This window comes from Mesocricetus auratus, unplaced genomic scaffold, assembly GCF_017639785.1.
Source record: "Mesocricetus auratus isolate SY011 unplaced genomic scaffold, BCM_Maur_2.0 Super-Scaffold_100040, whole genome shotgun sequence".
Lineage (NCBI taxonomy): Eukaryota > Metazoa > Chordata > Mammalia > Rodentia > Cricetidae > Mesocricetus > Mesocricetus auratus.
The window spans coordinates 10,530,673-10,546,344 of NW_024429217.1; the positions used below are offsets into that span (position 1 = coordinate 10,530,673).

The 15,672-nt window shown below is 40.2% G+C and overlaps 1 protein-coding gene across 5 annotated transcripts in view; it reads left to right on the forward strand.

The window, feature by feature from the left end:
- Window positions 1-15,672, forward strand: part of Mtmr2 (myotubularin related protein 2) — a 60,598-nt gene that overhangs the window by 43,273 nt on the left and 1,653 nt on the right. For all 5 annotated transcript variants that reach the window (XM_040734765.1, XM_040734766.1, XM_005077331.4 and 2 more), the window contains 8 exons: window positions 2,028-2,177; window positions 2,765-2,953; window positions 6,691-6,876; window positions 7,386-7,592; window positions 10,373-10,465; window positions 11,962-12,075; window positions 13,170-13,346; window positions 13,754-15,627. In XM_040734765.1, the coding sequence (XP_040590699.1) occupies window positions 2,028-2,177; window positions 2,765-2,953; window positions 6,691-6,876; window positions 7,386-7,592; window positions 10,373-10,465; window positions 11,962-12,075; window positions 13,170-13,346; window positions 13,754-13,915 (1,278 nt within the window). In that variant the 3' untranslated portion in view covers window positions 13,916-15,627. The remainder of the gene's footprint in view (window positions 1-2,027; window positions 2,178-2,764; window positions 2,954-6,690; window positions 6,877-7,385; window positions 7,593-10,372; window positions 10,466-11,961; window positions 12,076-13,169; window positions 13,347-13,753; window positions 15,628-15,672) is intronic.

Sequence of the window (15,672 nt, forward strand, 5' to 3'; positions counted from 1 at the left end):
ACTAAATATTATCTGCATAGCAAGAGTAAACTGAGGCATAGGATTATTAAGTATTCTGTCCGTGGTAACATAGTTATTAATGTGGAAGTTAGGATTTGAATTTGTAGAATTATATTTCAGTAGGTAAGTTAGTCAGATAGGAGCCTGTAGAGTGAATAGATGATTAACCTCGAAGATGACTGTAAAGAAGTTCTCACATAGACATGGAGTGCTACAGTAGAACATCAGACACACAGAGTCTTAAGAGCAGCTAAAAGAGCTAACCCTGTTGGGCTGGTGAGACAGACGGCCGTAAGCACACTAGCCTGGGGCCTGGAGTTAACCTGAACACACATCAAGATGGAGACAGAGCAGCTGCACACACATGCCCTCTGGCCCTGACAGGTGGGCTGTGTATCTGTCTCTACCCTTCTTTGTGCCCATTCCCCACCAACAGTAAAAGTGATTTCTTTGTATTACTATCTTTTAAAGAAAAAGTTTGGCTAGCAGTGACCAAGACTGTGGAAATATACAGCATATGGCAATTGACAATTCCGGTGTCAACCCACCACACCAGACTCTGGTGAAGAAAATCCTGTCTAGCAAGGCTTACAGGACAGCTGACGCTGAAAATGGGTTGCTTGTATCTGTAATTTCTCTCATGTGCCACTTAATTTCTTCCCTAAGAATAGCTTTGGATGTTTCCCTACTGCTTGTGTGTTTATCTTGTGAGAATATTCTATCTACTGGGCACACATATATCTGTGGGTAGTCAGGAAGATGACTTTTCATTTAGCTATATAATTTTGATATATAGAAAATATACTGGGACATGCTTCCTAACTAGTTATATTTGTCCCAAGTGGACACTTAAAACCTGCTTTGTTCCTTTTGCTCCGATTAACAACACACAATTAGCTTACTTTCACCTCAGAGCAAGTTCAAACTAGACTAAAGGCTTTTTGTAAATAGATCTTAAGTTTAAAATTTTATAGCTATTCACAAGGTCAGAGTCACAGATGTCTGGTCAGGCTGCTGCACAGAGCACTCTAGAAAGAGCATGCCGGCTCTTTGCTTGCCAAGCTGTTAACAAGGGACCTGTGTCTCAGGGTTTGTCAGTGAGCACTGTGCGTGTGCCCCCCCTCCCCCAAGTCTGGTCAAGGTCTTTCTTGGTCCTATGACCTTGGGGCCTTGTGTTTCCGTGTAATGGCTCAGCTCCCTGTTATTTATTCTAGGAATGTGTTTTTGACCAATGAGAGGTAACTCTTGCAACTTTTTTTTTTAATCACTTCAGGGCTCCTGAAAGGAGAAGAGTTTTTAGAATAAAAGAAGATGGGAGGAATTGGAAATAGGACAGGAGAATTAGACTAGAAACAGAAGAATAAAGAGAGAACAATAAAGAGACTGATTCAGAAAAGCACATAAGGGAATAATTCTTTCACCCTTAGATATATATCCTAGGTCCTCTGATTGCTGTTATGCCCATTCTGAACCCTGAGAAGAAGGTTTGGGGCTGGACCCCAAAGGCTCTGGTTTTGGCAAGTTGTTTTTGAAAGTGAAAGTGGAGGCTAGAGAGTGGTGTGACCTGACTGTACAATGAGACGTGCTGCCGTGACTCTTTATCAGTGATTATGTCCTGCAGATATGGAAGGGAAGTAAAAACATCTCTTGACAGAGTACTCATGACCAGAGAGGGTTCTAGAGGATGCATGCCTATGCATATACCACAGCAAAATCAGTTTCCTTATTACTACCTGAGACGGCTCTGTGGAGAGGAGGACACTGCTGTCTTTTGTTCCCTTTCCTTCCCCCAGCAAGGCTCACACGCTCTGATAGAATTTAATGAATTAATAGGGTACTAAACATTACATCTGGTGCCTCCCCCCAAAAATGCAAATCCCCCATTAAAATATGTGTCTTCTTAAAAGCCTGGTCACATCACCATTTGAACAGTTTGAAGATAGGAGAACTGGAGTTAGGTGAGGTTGGCTTACTGCCTGGTGTCTATTTTAACTGACAGTTTGTCTCTTGTTTTACATCATGTGTAGGGGATTCCAAACGAAAGCTGGAGAATAACTAAGATAAATGAACGCTATGAACTGTGTGACACATACCCTGCCCTCCTGGTTGTGCCAGCAAACATTCCTGATGAGGAGCTAAAGAGAGTAGCATCTTTCAGGTCACGGGGCCGGATTCCGGTAAGTAGGCCAAGTGCCTTGAGACTGTGTAGGTACATTTCAGTATGGGATGATAATGATCATAGCATTTATGTGAGGGTATCAGAGACTAAATTAAGCCGTAAAGTTAAAACAGAATTACCTAGTTCCTAATTCAGAATCATTTGACCTGTGCGTTGGTTTCCATTCTGTATCTTGTATATTCTTTAGTCTTGGCAATAAATGCTTTCTTCCTACTGAGTCCAAGAAAGTAGAAGACTTTACAAAGATGATGTATGACTGTATCTCATAAGAGCAGATGAAATAATTTTAGGGGCAACAGCATAGAATCTGCATCCTTTACAGTTTTACTGATATGGTAATAAAACACCAAGCAGGATTTTGTTCAGCTCTGTTTTAGTGTACTTTTTCTAAGACAAGATTTTACAGTAATAAGTTTTACAGCAGTATCTGATACGGAAGTAGGCAATTTTCTACAAAGCAGAGTTGGCTAGATGGTGGCATGTTTTCCTGGCACCCTGAGGGGCCATCAGCCTGTTCTGCCAGAGGTCTGCTCTCTAGGAGGCTCACAAGCAGGGTAGCCATGTCACCATGTCCCTTTCATTAAGGTTTTATCATGGATTCATCCTGAAAGTCAAGCCACAGTCACTCGGTGCAGTCAGCCCATGGTGGGAGTGAGTGGGAAGCGCAGCAAAGAGGACGAGAGGTACCTTCAGGCCATCATGGACTCCAACGCCCAGTCTCACAAAATATTTATATTTGATGCTCGGCCAAGTGTCAATGCTGTTGCCAATAAGGTAAGGTTTTTTGTTTTTTATTTTTAATCGTTATGTGTTACTCTGGTGTTGCTAAAGCCGGCTAAATGTATCTGTGCTGTTGCCTGGTAAAAAGTGGTCAGACTCTATGGAGGCAGGGAGAGGTCAGACTACACTAAGGTCCGGTGACTTTCCAAGACTGCATTTCATTTGTATTATAGAAAAATTAGTTAATGCAGTTAGCTAAGTAAATGAAGAAAGTGCTTTAAAACACCCCAAAACTTGGAACATCTTTTGCTTCCAGGCCTATGTATTTGAAGTGAAATAGAATAATTTTTGTAAGTTAACATGTTTTATGTCACTGAAAACTTAGAATGGCATCCTAATGTCTGATAATAATCACAGCAAACATTAGACATTTTGTCCTCCCATTGTGAGAGGTGCTTGAGTGACCGTCCTTAACTCATGGAGGGTATTTCTCATTCTGGATCTGCATCTTGTTTGAGATTGTGAGTCCCAGGTGTCCTTTGCAAACGGCCCTTTTAAAGAAGGTGAGGGAGGACCATGTTATCTTAAGTCATTGCAGTTATAAAGCATAGTTATTTGTCATTTCTTTTTTGTCTGTTAAACTGATAACCTTTACTGGGGTAAAAACTACAACCTAGTTCATCATAAAATTCTTTCATTCAGTGAGTATTTAATAATTTGAATGCTCAAAATTACAGGCAGTTTTCAGTTTTCAAAAGCAGATTCACCTCATTTGAACTACATTTATACTCTGAACATCAAACAGGCACCATCCACAGACATGTTTTAATCACAATTTTTACATTACACTGTTTAACACACTGCTCATCACCAATGATCTTTCTTCTGTATGTTATCCTTCTTGATATTTTACTGAGTGTGATGCATAAATGAAGCCTGTAGCCAGGAAGTCAGATGCTTTTTCCAACAAGTACTGATTTTCCTCCCTAAATTCTGACCATGAATAAAAGCAAGAGTCAGACCTAGTCATCTGAGGAAAGCAGCAACTGAGGCCAGGCAAAGTATTGCTGCGTCACCCCCCCATTCTGGAAATCTGTACCACCACATGTGCAGCAGGTATGGGAGGCGCAGTTTTCACACCGGTGAGTCACTGCTGTAGCGTTCCTGTGGCCAGGGTCCCACCTGTGCCCTAGGGCAGTCGTTCTTCCTGCTCTGCCTCCTCACACACACCTGTTCTCCCGGCTGTGCACCTCTGCACTCTGCACCCCAGCTCACCTTCCAGAATACTCTGTTCCGGTCTTAGGATCCTCATCTGTGGCCTGCTCTTGCCTGTCAGCTTTTCCTTCACTCACCTGGCTGCACCACAGTGTGGGTTGTTTTTATTTTGTCCCCAAATCTCTGAGGTGCAGGTGAGTTTATTCAGGGTTAGGTTCCATTTGCTCTGTGGGCTACTGCTGACTGTTGATCTGCTACTTTGATTAACTTGGGCTAAAATAGGACCTTTTAAAGATTCTGGTTGAACTCTTTTTGTGAAGAGGTGCTTCTCTTACCTTTGATTAATCAGGATAATTGCTTCTTAATTCTCAGAGATGAGCAGGGTCTCTGGCTGCATGGGTAGGGATTTATAGAGACTAGATAACGTTGGCGTTTTACACCTACTTTAGGCCTTAGCACTTGGCTGTCAGAATGGAAAGGCCCCTCTTAGCTTAGGGTGCATAGCCTCTCACTGTGGAGACAAGGCTAGACTGAAACTTGAAGAGATCTGCCTGGTGAGTGCTGGGTGGGGTTAAAGGTGTGAGCCTCTGTGGTAAGGTTACCTACACTTCTATGATTAAAGAAGAAAGACAAAACAGCGGAAACAAAACTAAGAACGATGACTTTTTGGACGTTCTGCTGACTGAGGTCATCTGTAACCATTGTAGTCTGTTGCCTACCATTCATTGATGGCAGTCAACCTTTGGGGCTATGCCTGCCTATACTTGGTATTTTGAGACTCAGTAGTTAATTGCCAAGTATAGTTTTAAATGGTTTTCGTCCTTTGTTTTACTGTGTAGCCGCCTTTTTAAGAAGTACTTAATGGAGATATGACTCAGTGTCCATGAGAAAGTATCTGTTTCTTTAGTGCATTCACAGCCCATCGCCCATCGTGGCTGTGAGTTCTGCATTGTTCCCATCCGGGTTCTGTAGCTGGCTTGTCAAGTAGCTGCTGCCATGCTGTGAGTTGTAGTATTTCTTCCTGTTGCAGTGATGGGCTGTTTAGTCGCTACTATTACCATCTCCTGAAATTCATTGCAACAAAATTGCCTCGAAAATTTCTCTGTCTGCAATGTTATAGTTACTTTGTTAATTGTTATGTCCAGGGGCAGAACAGCTGACAGGGCTGCTGTGAGCATGTGCCAGTTACTCCCTGAGGCATGCTGGGAGAAACCTACTTTTTCTCGCTAGACCTCACATTGTAAACATCTCCCAGCAATCTCCCAAATAGTACTAGCAGCTAGGGACCAAGTATACAGCACGTAAGCCCATGGGTGACATATGTTCAAACTATAACACCCATTTTCACTCTTCAGAAGTCATCTTCGCTAACAAGTATTACCAACATTCATTTTTGTGACAACGTTGAATATAAATTGCTCTACAGACTAGAAATCTGACCAGTTTTTTAAATGAGTTTGGAGTTGAATTCAGAGGTATCATAGTCATGATCCTGTTGGTGGAGTTGCCCTACTGCCCTCCCAGTGTGCTCTTGTTAAAGGTTTAAGAAGTGTGATTTTATGTATGAGTTAGGCAAGACAGATTTTTTAAAAACATAAAATCTAATATTAAACTTTGGAAAATCAGGTTCTATTTTTCAGTTATAGCTTATTTGAAAAGCATGTATTTTCTTTTTTATTTTATAGATTTGAAGATAGTAAATGTCAGTGGAATTCCGTTTTCTATGTTAAATTTAAAATGAATCAGCTGCTTATAATATAAGCAAACTGATAGCTAATCTTGTTGGTTTGATTGAAAAGAGGGCTAGTGCTTCTGTGAGGGCATTTTGAGAGAGAAAAGCTCTGAGCTGCCCAATGGGTTAATCCCATTTTTGATTCAAAATTTAGATTTTACGAAGCTTAGTATATAGCAGGTGAATCTTAGCTGGAAGAAGGGGACTACTTGGGGTGTACCTTTGAGGGGTGACCCTCTGCCCTTCCTGCTACTCTTCCCTGTATCCTGGCTGACATGCTCTTTCCCCATGATGCACACACCCCAGAAATGCGGGGCCTACCTGTGAACTAAAACCTGTGGAACTGACTGAAGCCAGTCTCCTCAAGTGTTGTTTCAAGCAGTAGTAGAAGACTACCTTGGAAATCATTATGGCTACAATGAGTTTGGTTTTTTATTATTAACTGAAATGATGTGTAACGGAAGATAAGCTTGGGTGGTCCAGAACTCTTGCATATGGAATTTCAGTAAGTTTGAAGAGAAGTTTATGTAAGAAGTTATAGATAGGATTTGATATACACAGGGAAAGTTTTCTTTATAATGCTGAAGTGCTTTGGGATGATTCAGTTAATAAACTGATCACATAGGCTTAGCACAGATTCCATTTTAGAAATGGAATGAGGCAGTGTGTGTTTACTGCAAGTGGCCCTGAGCTACCCCTGCTTCCCACGGGGTTATCCTTATCCTCAAGCAACTTGCACCCTATTTTGTACATTTTAGATATTTTATGGAACTTTGTTATGGATGTCTACAAAAAATGGCTATGCATTCATTTATGATTTTCTGTGATGTATGCCCTTTTGCAGGCAAAAGGGGGAGGTTATGAAAGTGAAGATGCCTACCAAAATGCAGAACTTGTTTTTCTGGATATTCACAATATTCATGTTATGAGAGAATCATTACGAAAGCTTAAGGAGATTGTATACCCCAACATTGAGGAAACTCACTGGTTGTCTAATTTGGAATCTACACACTGGCTGGAACACATTAAGGTGTGTATCTGCTACTCCTTCTCAAAGCCTCCACTCCTTTGCCCGCCTTGGCTCTTGTACTGGAATCAGCAGGAAGAGCTGCTGAGGAGTGGAGCCGGTGGCTCTGTGCACACCGGGGTCTGAACAGGCTGCACCCTGTGCTGTGCGTCTGTTCCTGCTGCTGCTGGCTTTCCTCGTCCATCTGAATCCCGTCCACACTCAGTGTCTTTCACTCCTGACGTCTGTCTTCTCACCTTTCCAGTCTCTTAGCTTCTCAACTCCTACCCAGCTTCATATGCCATTCATGTATTTGCCTGGTTTTGAGACAAGTTCTTACGCTGAAGTCCAAGCAGCCCTCCACCTCTGACTCTGGGATTATAGGCATGACCCTTGGCACCTGTCTCCTTTTTGTTGATTGATGCTTCTTGCCATGTGACTGAGGTAGTTATATGTAACAGGAACTGTATTAGATTCTTTTAAGAAGTGTTTACCGTTTTTTATTAGATTCTCATTTTCCACCTTGTTTCCAGCTCATTCTTGCAGGGGCTCTTCGGATCGCTGACAAGGTGGAGTCAGGGAAGACATCTGTAGTGGTGCACTGCAGTGATGGTTGGGATCGCACAGCTCAGCTAACTTCCCTGGCCATGCTCATGCTGGATGGATACTACCGAACAATTCGAGGATTCGAGGTCCTTGTGGAGAAAGAGTGGCTAAGCTTTGGACATAGATTCCAACTAGTGAGTCAAGAGCCTTCATTTTATCACATGCTCATGTGGGCCTGTACATTTGTGTGCAGGCCAGGGTTGTTGGTTTTCTTCCTCAGTTACTGCCTACCTTACTATTTAGAGACATGGTCCTTCACTGAACCCAGAGTTCACAGATTCAGGGTACACTGCTAGCCAGAAAAACCAAAAGACCTGCCATTTCTGCTTGTCTATGCTGGGATTGCAGGCATATTCTGCCTAACTTTTACATACGTGCTGGGACCAAACTCAGATCTTGGTGTTTGTGTGGTAAATACTTAATGAGCCACCCAACACATTCATTTTTAATGTTTCACAGACATCTTGTGCAAAAGAGAAAATTGACCATTTATCTAGCAGAGTCAAGTCATGAGAGCACTGTATTTGGTAAAGTGTTAGTATATTCTTAATGTAATGCAGTCTAAACCCAGGTTGGGGCCATCTGTCGAGCATATGACCTTGTCTCTTCTGTGATTTCTGCCTAGAAATTCATCTGTTACTAATGGCCATGGTGCTGTCCCTCCAAATGGAGCATAAAGTATTGCTAGCTATTCCTTTGAATGGAAAGGACAGTGGTTCAGTTACTAATTCAGCAACATATAATGTTGCTAATATAAATCAGGGTCTAAAGAATTAGGAACTAAAATAATAGAGTAAAAAAAATCTGGGGTTTCAATGGTTAAGAACACTTGCTCTTGTAGAGGATTTGAGTTCGTTTCCCAGGGCTCAAATTAGGTAGCTTCCTATCGCTTGTAGCTAGAGCTAGAGGATTGGCAGTAGCCTTTTGGTGTCAGTCTTCATGTGCACATACTCATAAAAATAAAATAATTGTTTGTTTTGTTTTTCGAGACAGGCTTTCTCAGTATTGTTTTGGAGGCTGTCCTGGAACTCGTTCTGTAGACCAGACTGGCCTCAAACCCTCAGAGATCTGCCTGCCTCTGCCTCCCGAGTGCTGGGATAAAGGTGTGCGCCACCAATGCCTGGCTAAATTTTTAACTAAAATTGAACACCTTTAGACTAAAATAAAATCTACCTCCCTAGTTATGTTTTCCATAAATCTGGTAAGTTGTACAGATTCTCTTAGGGAAATTGCAAAATTGTGAGCCCTGTATTGTTCAAAGTTTATTATTTATTTAGAACTTGTGGTTCAACCCAGGGCTGTATATAAGAAGCACTTAAAAAAAATATTTTGAGACATGGGATATTGCCAAGTGTCCAAGGCTGACCCTAAATGCACTTTATAGTTCCACTTGTTATCTTCTAGCCTTGGTGTCTGAGCAGCTGGAACTTTCTGTCTGTACCACTGGAACTGGGCTTGTTGTTAGTTGGATTAAAATGTTTCTTTATCCATGAATCCAAAGTATATACCTAAAACATCTAAGGTGTACTACGAAATTAGTGTTTAGATTCATGTCCAGAAACAAGCATATACACCTTCTTAAGGCCATCAGTCTCACTTAGGCCCCCTGCTGGAATTGTCTTTGTGATAATGAAATGAGGCTTCTGCACTCTCTTTGGAGGCAGATGGAAAGCATCCCTTTGTTATTTTTCAGGTATTTGACCATAGCAGTTTCCCCACTTCACCCATAAGCTTCAGTTTTTCAGGGTGAACATCCTTGATTGGCTTTTCTCCCACCCCACTTGTCCACCAGTATTACGGTTCTCTTCAAGTGTGGCACCCATAGCTTGTCTCCGTTCTTTAGTGAAATGGGATTGTGTCCTCCTTGAAAAGAGAAAACATTTTGCCTTTGCTTCCTTGTACTATGCTTTTGAATTCAGGGTGTTCTTGTCCCTTCTTTTAGTCTCCTACATTTTCTATAATTTTTTGTAACATTATATATTGGTTATTCAGAACACACTAACAATTATACAGAGCCTCCTGATTTATTGTTTCATTCTACTTTTTCAGAGGCGTATGTATGTGGTTTTATCAGAAAAGTGTATAAGGCAAAAGTTTACTAAAAGTCTGATCTTCAAATTCTTAGCAACAAATACCATCCATGGTATCTTACATTAAGGAAAACAAACTGTACATTTTTGAAAAACACCCATCAACTATTCAAGTCTTACAAGAACCACAGTTAACATTAAAATGTTATTTCCTTCCATTCTGATGCACAGGATTAATAGCAAATCATACATGTACCTTTTCCATTTTGTCATGAGATTAAAAATGTTTATGCATAGGTAAGACTTGTTCATTTTTCCTGCTTTGCCAATGATACGCTCTAAGAAAACTTGTTTTCCTTCAATTGTGAGCATCTGGCAGGATAGAATACGCAGGCAATGGTAGTATGTGTTTGCATCACAAGTACCAATACTACGCACTGGGAAAGGTGAACTAAAGCAACATCTTAGTATTATGTTTTTACACTGAAGCCTGTCCCAGAAGTTTTATGCCCCACTTTTTGAATGAATCCCTGCTTTGGGATTTTCAGTTGCATGGTTGGGAACCCATTTGTGTGAAAAACAGATCCAAGGACTTCTGAAAGTTCTTGAGATTTGTGCTAATGTAGCTATGTTCTTAGGAGGTGCCCTTTGTCCCAGTGACTTTTCATAACAAATATCTTGACATAGGAAGTTAAATCTCTGGAACAAAAATCTGGGCTCTAAGGACTGTCTTCTCCTGTTGTTTTAGAATCTGGGTTTCATTTATTAAAGTAGCAATGTGGCAGTTTTGAAGAAATTAAAAATACTGACCAAATTACACTTTTAGAAAATAAGTTTCTACTAAGTAAAATATCTTACATGTGACATTTCATTTTTTGCTTCAGAGAGTTGGCCATGGAGATAAGAACCATGCAGATGCAGACAGATCACCTGTTTTCCTTCAGTTTATTGACTGTGTCTGGCAGATGACAAGACAGGTAACATGTCATCTATTAATACCCTTCTCATACATCTCTAAGCTCAGAGTGGGGAAACTTGATCACTATTTGGCTTGTGATTCTTGGGTAGAATTCCCAGTGATAACAACTGTTATTGTTGGGTATTAAAACATTTTAGAGAAATATGAATGAAGAGTTGGATACTAGTTGCATCTCAATCAGGGGGACTGATGAAAGATTCCTCGTATATAATAATAATTCTTTGCTAACTAAAAGCTCTGTATATTTTGCTAAGGAATATGAAGAAACAAGCTACATTGATCCCAGCCAAAACCAGGCACTATTTTGAGTTCTTTTAGCTGTTTTAAAGGAAAAAGTGTTGGGACAGAAAGTGTATGGCAGAGATCACTTGGCCCCTTCTCAATGTAGAGCTGTTAGAACCCTGTAACAGCATCTTAGGCAGCATTTTTGTTTGAGGTAGTTGGGTAAACTGACTCAGTCTAGAAAGGTACTAGAAGATAACACTGGTTCATGATAGGAAACAAAGCTGCAGGGTCTTGAAAATTATATCATAATAGTTATTTACTGGAGACATACCACTAAGATAGATAAGGCAAGAACCTGACCTAGCTATCTGATTGGTAGGATACACCAAGGCCACTAGGAATAACCTTGGTATTCACACTGACTAGGGTGCTGTTTGGGTAGGATGGGGAGACATTTTTTAAGAAATATAATTCTAAATTAAGAGGGGGGGGGGAAACCTGAAGTTGAAAGCACCTTATCAGTATTTTAACCACTTATCTAAACAAGTATTAGCAGTAAACTACATGTCTCCATAGATTTTTAGTTAGGTTGATAGGAACTTTTTCTAAAATACCAAGACTGTTGTTGTGGAATTTTTCACAAACTATTCAGATTTACAAATAAGTTTCTGAATGATTTTGTAATACCAGCAGAGTGAATTAAATTAAGCCTTTTTACTACCTTTTGGTGGTCTGTAGTTTAATTCTTCCTTTGGTCCTCTATAATTGGATTGTATAAAATTAAGTTACACACTGAGGCTTGGATAGGGGTGAATTCTGTTTTAGACTGATGCTGCCAGTTGTGAATTACAAGGACCTGTTCCTCAACAAGATAAATAGGTTGGCTTGTAAGTTATCTGCATAGCTATAGATACTTACTTCTGCATGTATAGAGATGGCATATATTGCTGAACACGTCTGTTATTTTTAATTCTTAGAAATAAGACATGTTGAAAACTAAACATGGAAGACCAGACTCATCAGAATTGCTCCAAGTCATAATTCTGTGGCTGGCAGCTAGAGGGTCAAGGCAGAGCAGACACAAAACCAGCATTAAGCTCACTCAATACTTGCTGCATGAGAGAGATTCTACCTTGCAAAGGAAAACAGATAATGACACAATGGCTTAGGTCGTTTCAAATCTGTCTAAATACTATTACAAAGGATCTACTCGCGACAGGGATAATTATGCTTGAAAAATGTCTCAAATTTGTGGTGCTCAATTTGCAGTTCCCTACTGCGTTTGAATTCAATGAATATTTCCTCATTACCATTCTGGACCACTTGTACAGCTGTTTATTTGGGACATTCCTCTGTAACAGCGAACAGCAGAGGGGGAAAGAGGTAAAGTATAGCTCTAGCTTCCACTCTGGTATGTATTTATTTTTTTATACCTCACAGGATATACTAGTATCACTTCTATCCATGAAGTGGGGATGAGGAAATCACACCAGTAATACTCCAGAGGGTAAGGTGGAAGGGTCACAAATCTGAGGCTAGCCTTTTAAAACAGATCGCATCTAAAATGAAGTCTGAATAAAAGAGAATGCTAGAGTTGTAGAGTTCAGTGATGGACTGCTTGCCTAGCTCTGTGAAGTGCTTTGTTCACTTCTACAACAAAAACAAACAAAAGAACCACTCTGTACAAGTTGGTGGTACTGGTAGTGCCCTCTAGGCACATCAATGTTTATTCTGAAAACTGTCAGAAAATAAGTTATTCTGGAAGGGTACTCACACTGAGAAGCCTTGATACCAGGTTCAGATGTTAGACTCAGTAATATGCAAGTTCATTTTTATTTCTGTAAAGCAGGCAAGTAGTGTTTACTGTTATGAAAATTAAGTACTTCTTAGACTGTACCTTGCAGGTATTGTATCTTACAGTGAATGTATTTCTGTGCATGGTAGGCTTGTTATGTGATACTAGATAATCATCAGTAGAGCACTGCAATGTTCTAATTACTGTCAGTCTTCTGAGAAACTCCCTTAAGTCTTAGTTGTAATTTAAATACCATAAACCCTCCTTTAAAACGAGGGTATCAAATCAATCTTCCATCAATTGATGGTCCTTTGGGTTCTTTACTTAGGTTGTTGTGAATAGTATTGCTTTAAACGTGTGGAGCACTTTTATTGTTTGTGTATGGGCATGTGTGTTTGTGCTGAGGTATTGGATGCTCTGTAGCTAATGTTTTGAGCTACCCAGTGTGGATAAATTTTGATCCTATCTCCAGCACTGAGGCACTTTATGTGCCAGTTTTACTCAATCTGCAAATAGAACTGTTGTGCATCTCAAGTTACTGTGTTCATTTCCATTGAAGTAGGTCTATCACTGGCTATTTTCCTCTGTTGTTGATTTTAATAATCGCACACTATACAAATTTCACCTAAGGTGTAAACTGCTGATGTGGTAGAGAATCTTTACCATTTTTTCCCTCTTGCAGAATCTTCCTAAGAGGACAGTGTCATTATGGTCCTACATAAACAGCCAGCTGGAAGATTTCACCAATCCTCTATATGGAAGCTACTCCAATCATGTCCTTTACCCAGTAGCCAGCATGCGTCACCTTGAACTCTGGGTAGGATATTACATAAGGTGGAACCCCCGGATGAAACCACAGGTACAGGTCTATAATACATAGTATGACTCTACTAGGTCTGTCACACTTAGAAACTTCCTACTCTGTCCATTAGTGATTACAATCCACAAAGTCGCAGAAGCACTGCATCGGACAGTCGGGAGTGTATACATCCTGAAAAAAATAACTTTATAAAAGCCTAAAAACTGTAGGTCCTTAGTTCTTAAGAGTTTTAGCTAGATGATGTATTTGTAAAGTAGCATCTTCCAGAAATACCTGAAGCCATTGAAAGATCAGTGATGGCAATAAAACCTGACTGTAATTCCACTGAGGAACTCAGGTTTGGGGCTGTCAAGGTGGTAAAAACAGCCAGTGTCACAGAGCCTGAGGAATGATTAAGATCTTAAGTTTGGCCGGGAATTCTATTAGTGTTTTGTTTGGTCTTGCAGGAGCCCATCCACAGCAGATACAAAGAACTTCTTGCCAAAAGAGCAGAGCTTCAGAGAAAAGTCGAGGAACTTCAGAGAGAAGTTTCCAACCGCTCAACCTCCTCCTCAGAGAGAGCCAGCTCTCCTGCACAATGTGTGACTCCGGTTCAAACTGTTGTATGAAAGGACAGGGGCCTCATTGCTAGGAACTCTACAGCACCTTACGGGTAGAAAGCCTTCCGTGTTTTAAACCCATCTATGGGAGAACCTTCAGATGCTGTATTTATTTCAAGTCTCTCTTAGATGAGTTTAGAAACCTCTGGTGCAGGTGACAATGGAAATCATTTCATTTGTAATTAAAGTATGACACTAACTTAAGTCACCTAAAGAATACTAAAGTATTGGAGTCCTATTTCCACAGTGGGAACACGCTTTTAATTTTAAAATGTCTTAAAAAAAAAACTGAGTATCTGGTAAGATCTCTAGGTGGGAGAAAAGAGCAGCTACTTTAATACCAAGAGCATATGTTCTGGGCCTTCATGTCAAATTCTACTCCCTTCTCAATTTCCCATTTTTTGTGGTATTTAATATAGTAAAGAAGCATTGTCTTGATATTATTATGGCATGTCAATTGTTAAAAATTGCTGCTGACATTGTAACTAGGGTATTTTCAACAGCAGTTAGGAAATAATGATGCCTTATATATGTGCTTTGCGGGGATGAGGGGACAAAGCAGTAGCTGTTATCCAGGAATTCAAAGAATATTCCACACCCTTCAGATTAATTTACATTTCTATGTTGATCACTAACATCACGGAAGACATTTTAGAAACTATTACTCTATCTTAATGCTAATTGGCAAGTTTTAAAACAGTATTTTAAAACCTTAAAAGTCTGACTATAGTGCTATGCTTAAATTTCACATGAACAGTTTACCAAAGAACACACTGCATGTAAAGAATTACAATCCAAGTACCAGCAAGTAAAGCCTTTTTTCTCTATTTACCTGAGTTAGGTGCTGGTGTGAACAACTGACCTCCTGGTATCTATTTTACTCTGTATAAGAGCCATATGTAATGTACTGTAAGAAAGGAGCTTATTACCACTTGGTCTTTTAATTAAATGACTTCAAACTTTGTCCTTGTCCACAGTTGTCTAAGGTATCTCTTCCAACCACACTCCCAAAATGTTACCTAGAAATGTTTGAGCCCACCTGTCCTTGACACCTGAATCAAACTATAAAAACAACCCTAATCTCAGTCACTCAGTCATTATTGTCTGAACTGTCCTCATTCTGTTTTTGATGCTGGGCTAGTACAACACACATATATGCACAAAGGTCTTCCTATCCCTCTTTTGTTTTTGCTTGTCTGGACATTGAATCTGGAGCCTCACACTTGCGAGGCAAGTGCTGTGCTACTGAGCTATATCCCCGGTATGCCCAGTATTAACAAAATTGATACCAAATGATTTGGTTTGATATAAAATTAGTTATAAGAAAATTTTTAGGAGGTATTTATGTTACTAACAGTATTCAAAATACTTTTATCATCTTGATATGGCACAAAGGGATGCAGATGGAATCCAGACATTAAAGCTGATCGTACAATCACTCAAAAGTCAGAGGAATATAAGTGAAACTCTGTTATGTTTCCCTTCAAAACCTCCTGATGTCTTCTATGGCCTCCAAGAAAGCTTCGATGCGGAGTGTACACACTAAAAGCACTCCCTGTGGAGCCCAACTGCACTCCTGGCACTCCTTTCTTACTCAGCATAGCATCCATGCTGGCATCTTGTACAGACAGAGTACAAAGGAGCTCTGCAATGAGTGAGCGAACAAGAAAATCAAGGAGTCAAAACCCAAAGCCCTACAGTTTGGATCCAGCTAGAGATAGGTAAGACTGAACATCTTTCAATTACTATTCTAATTAGGAGTTGGA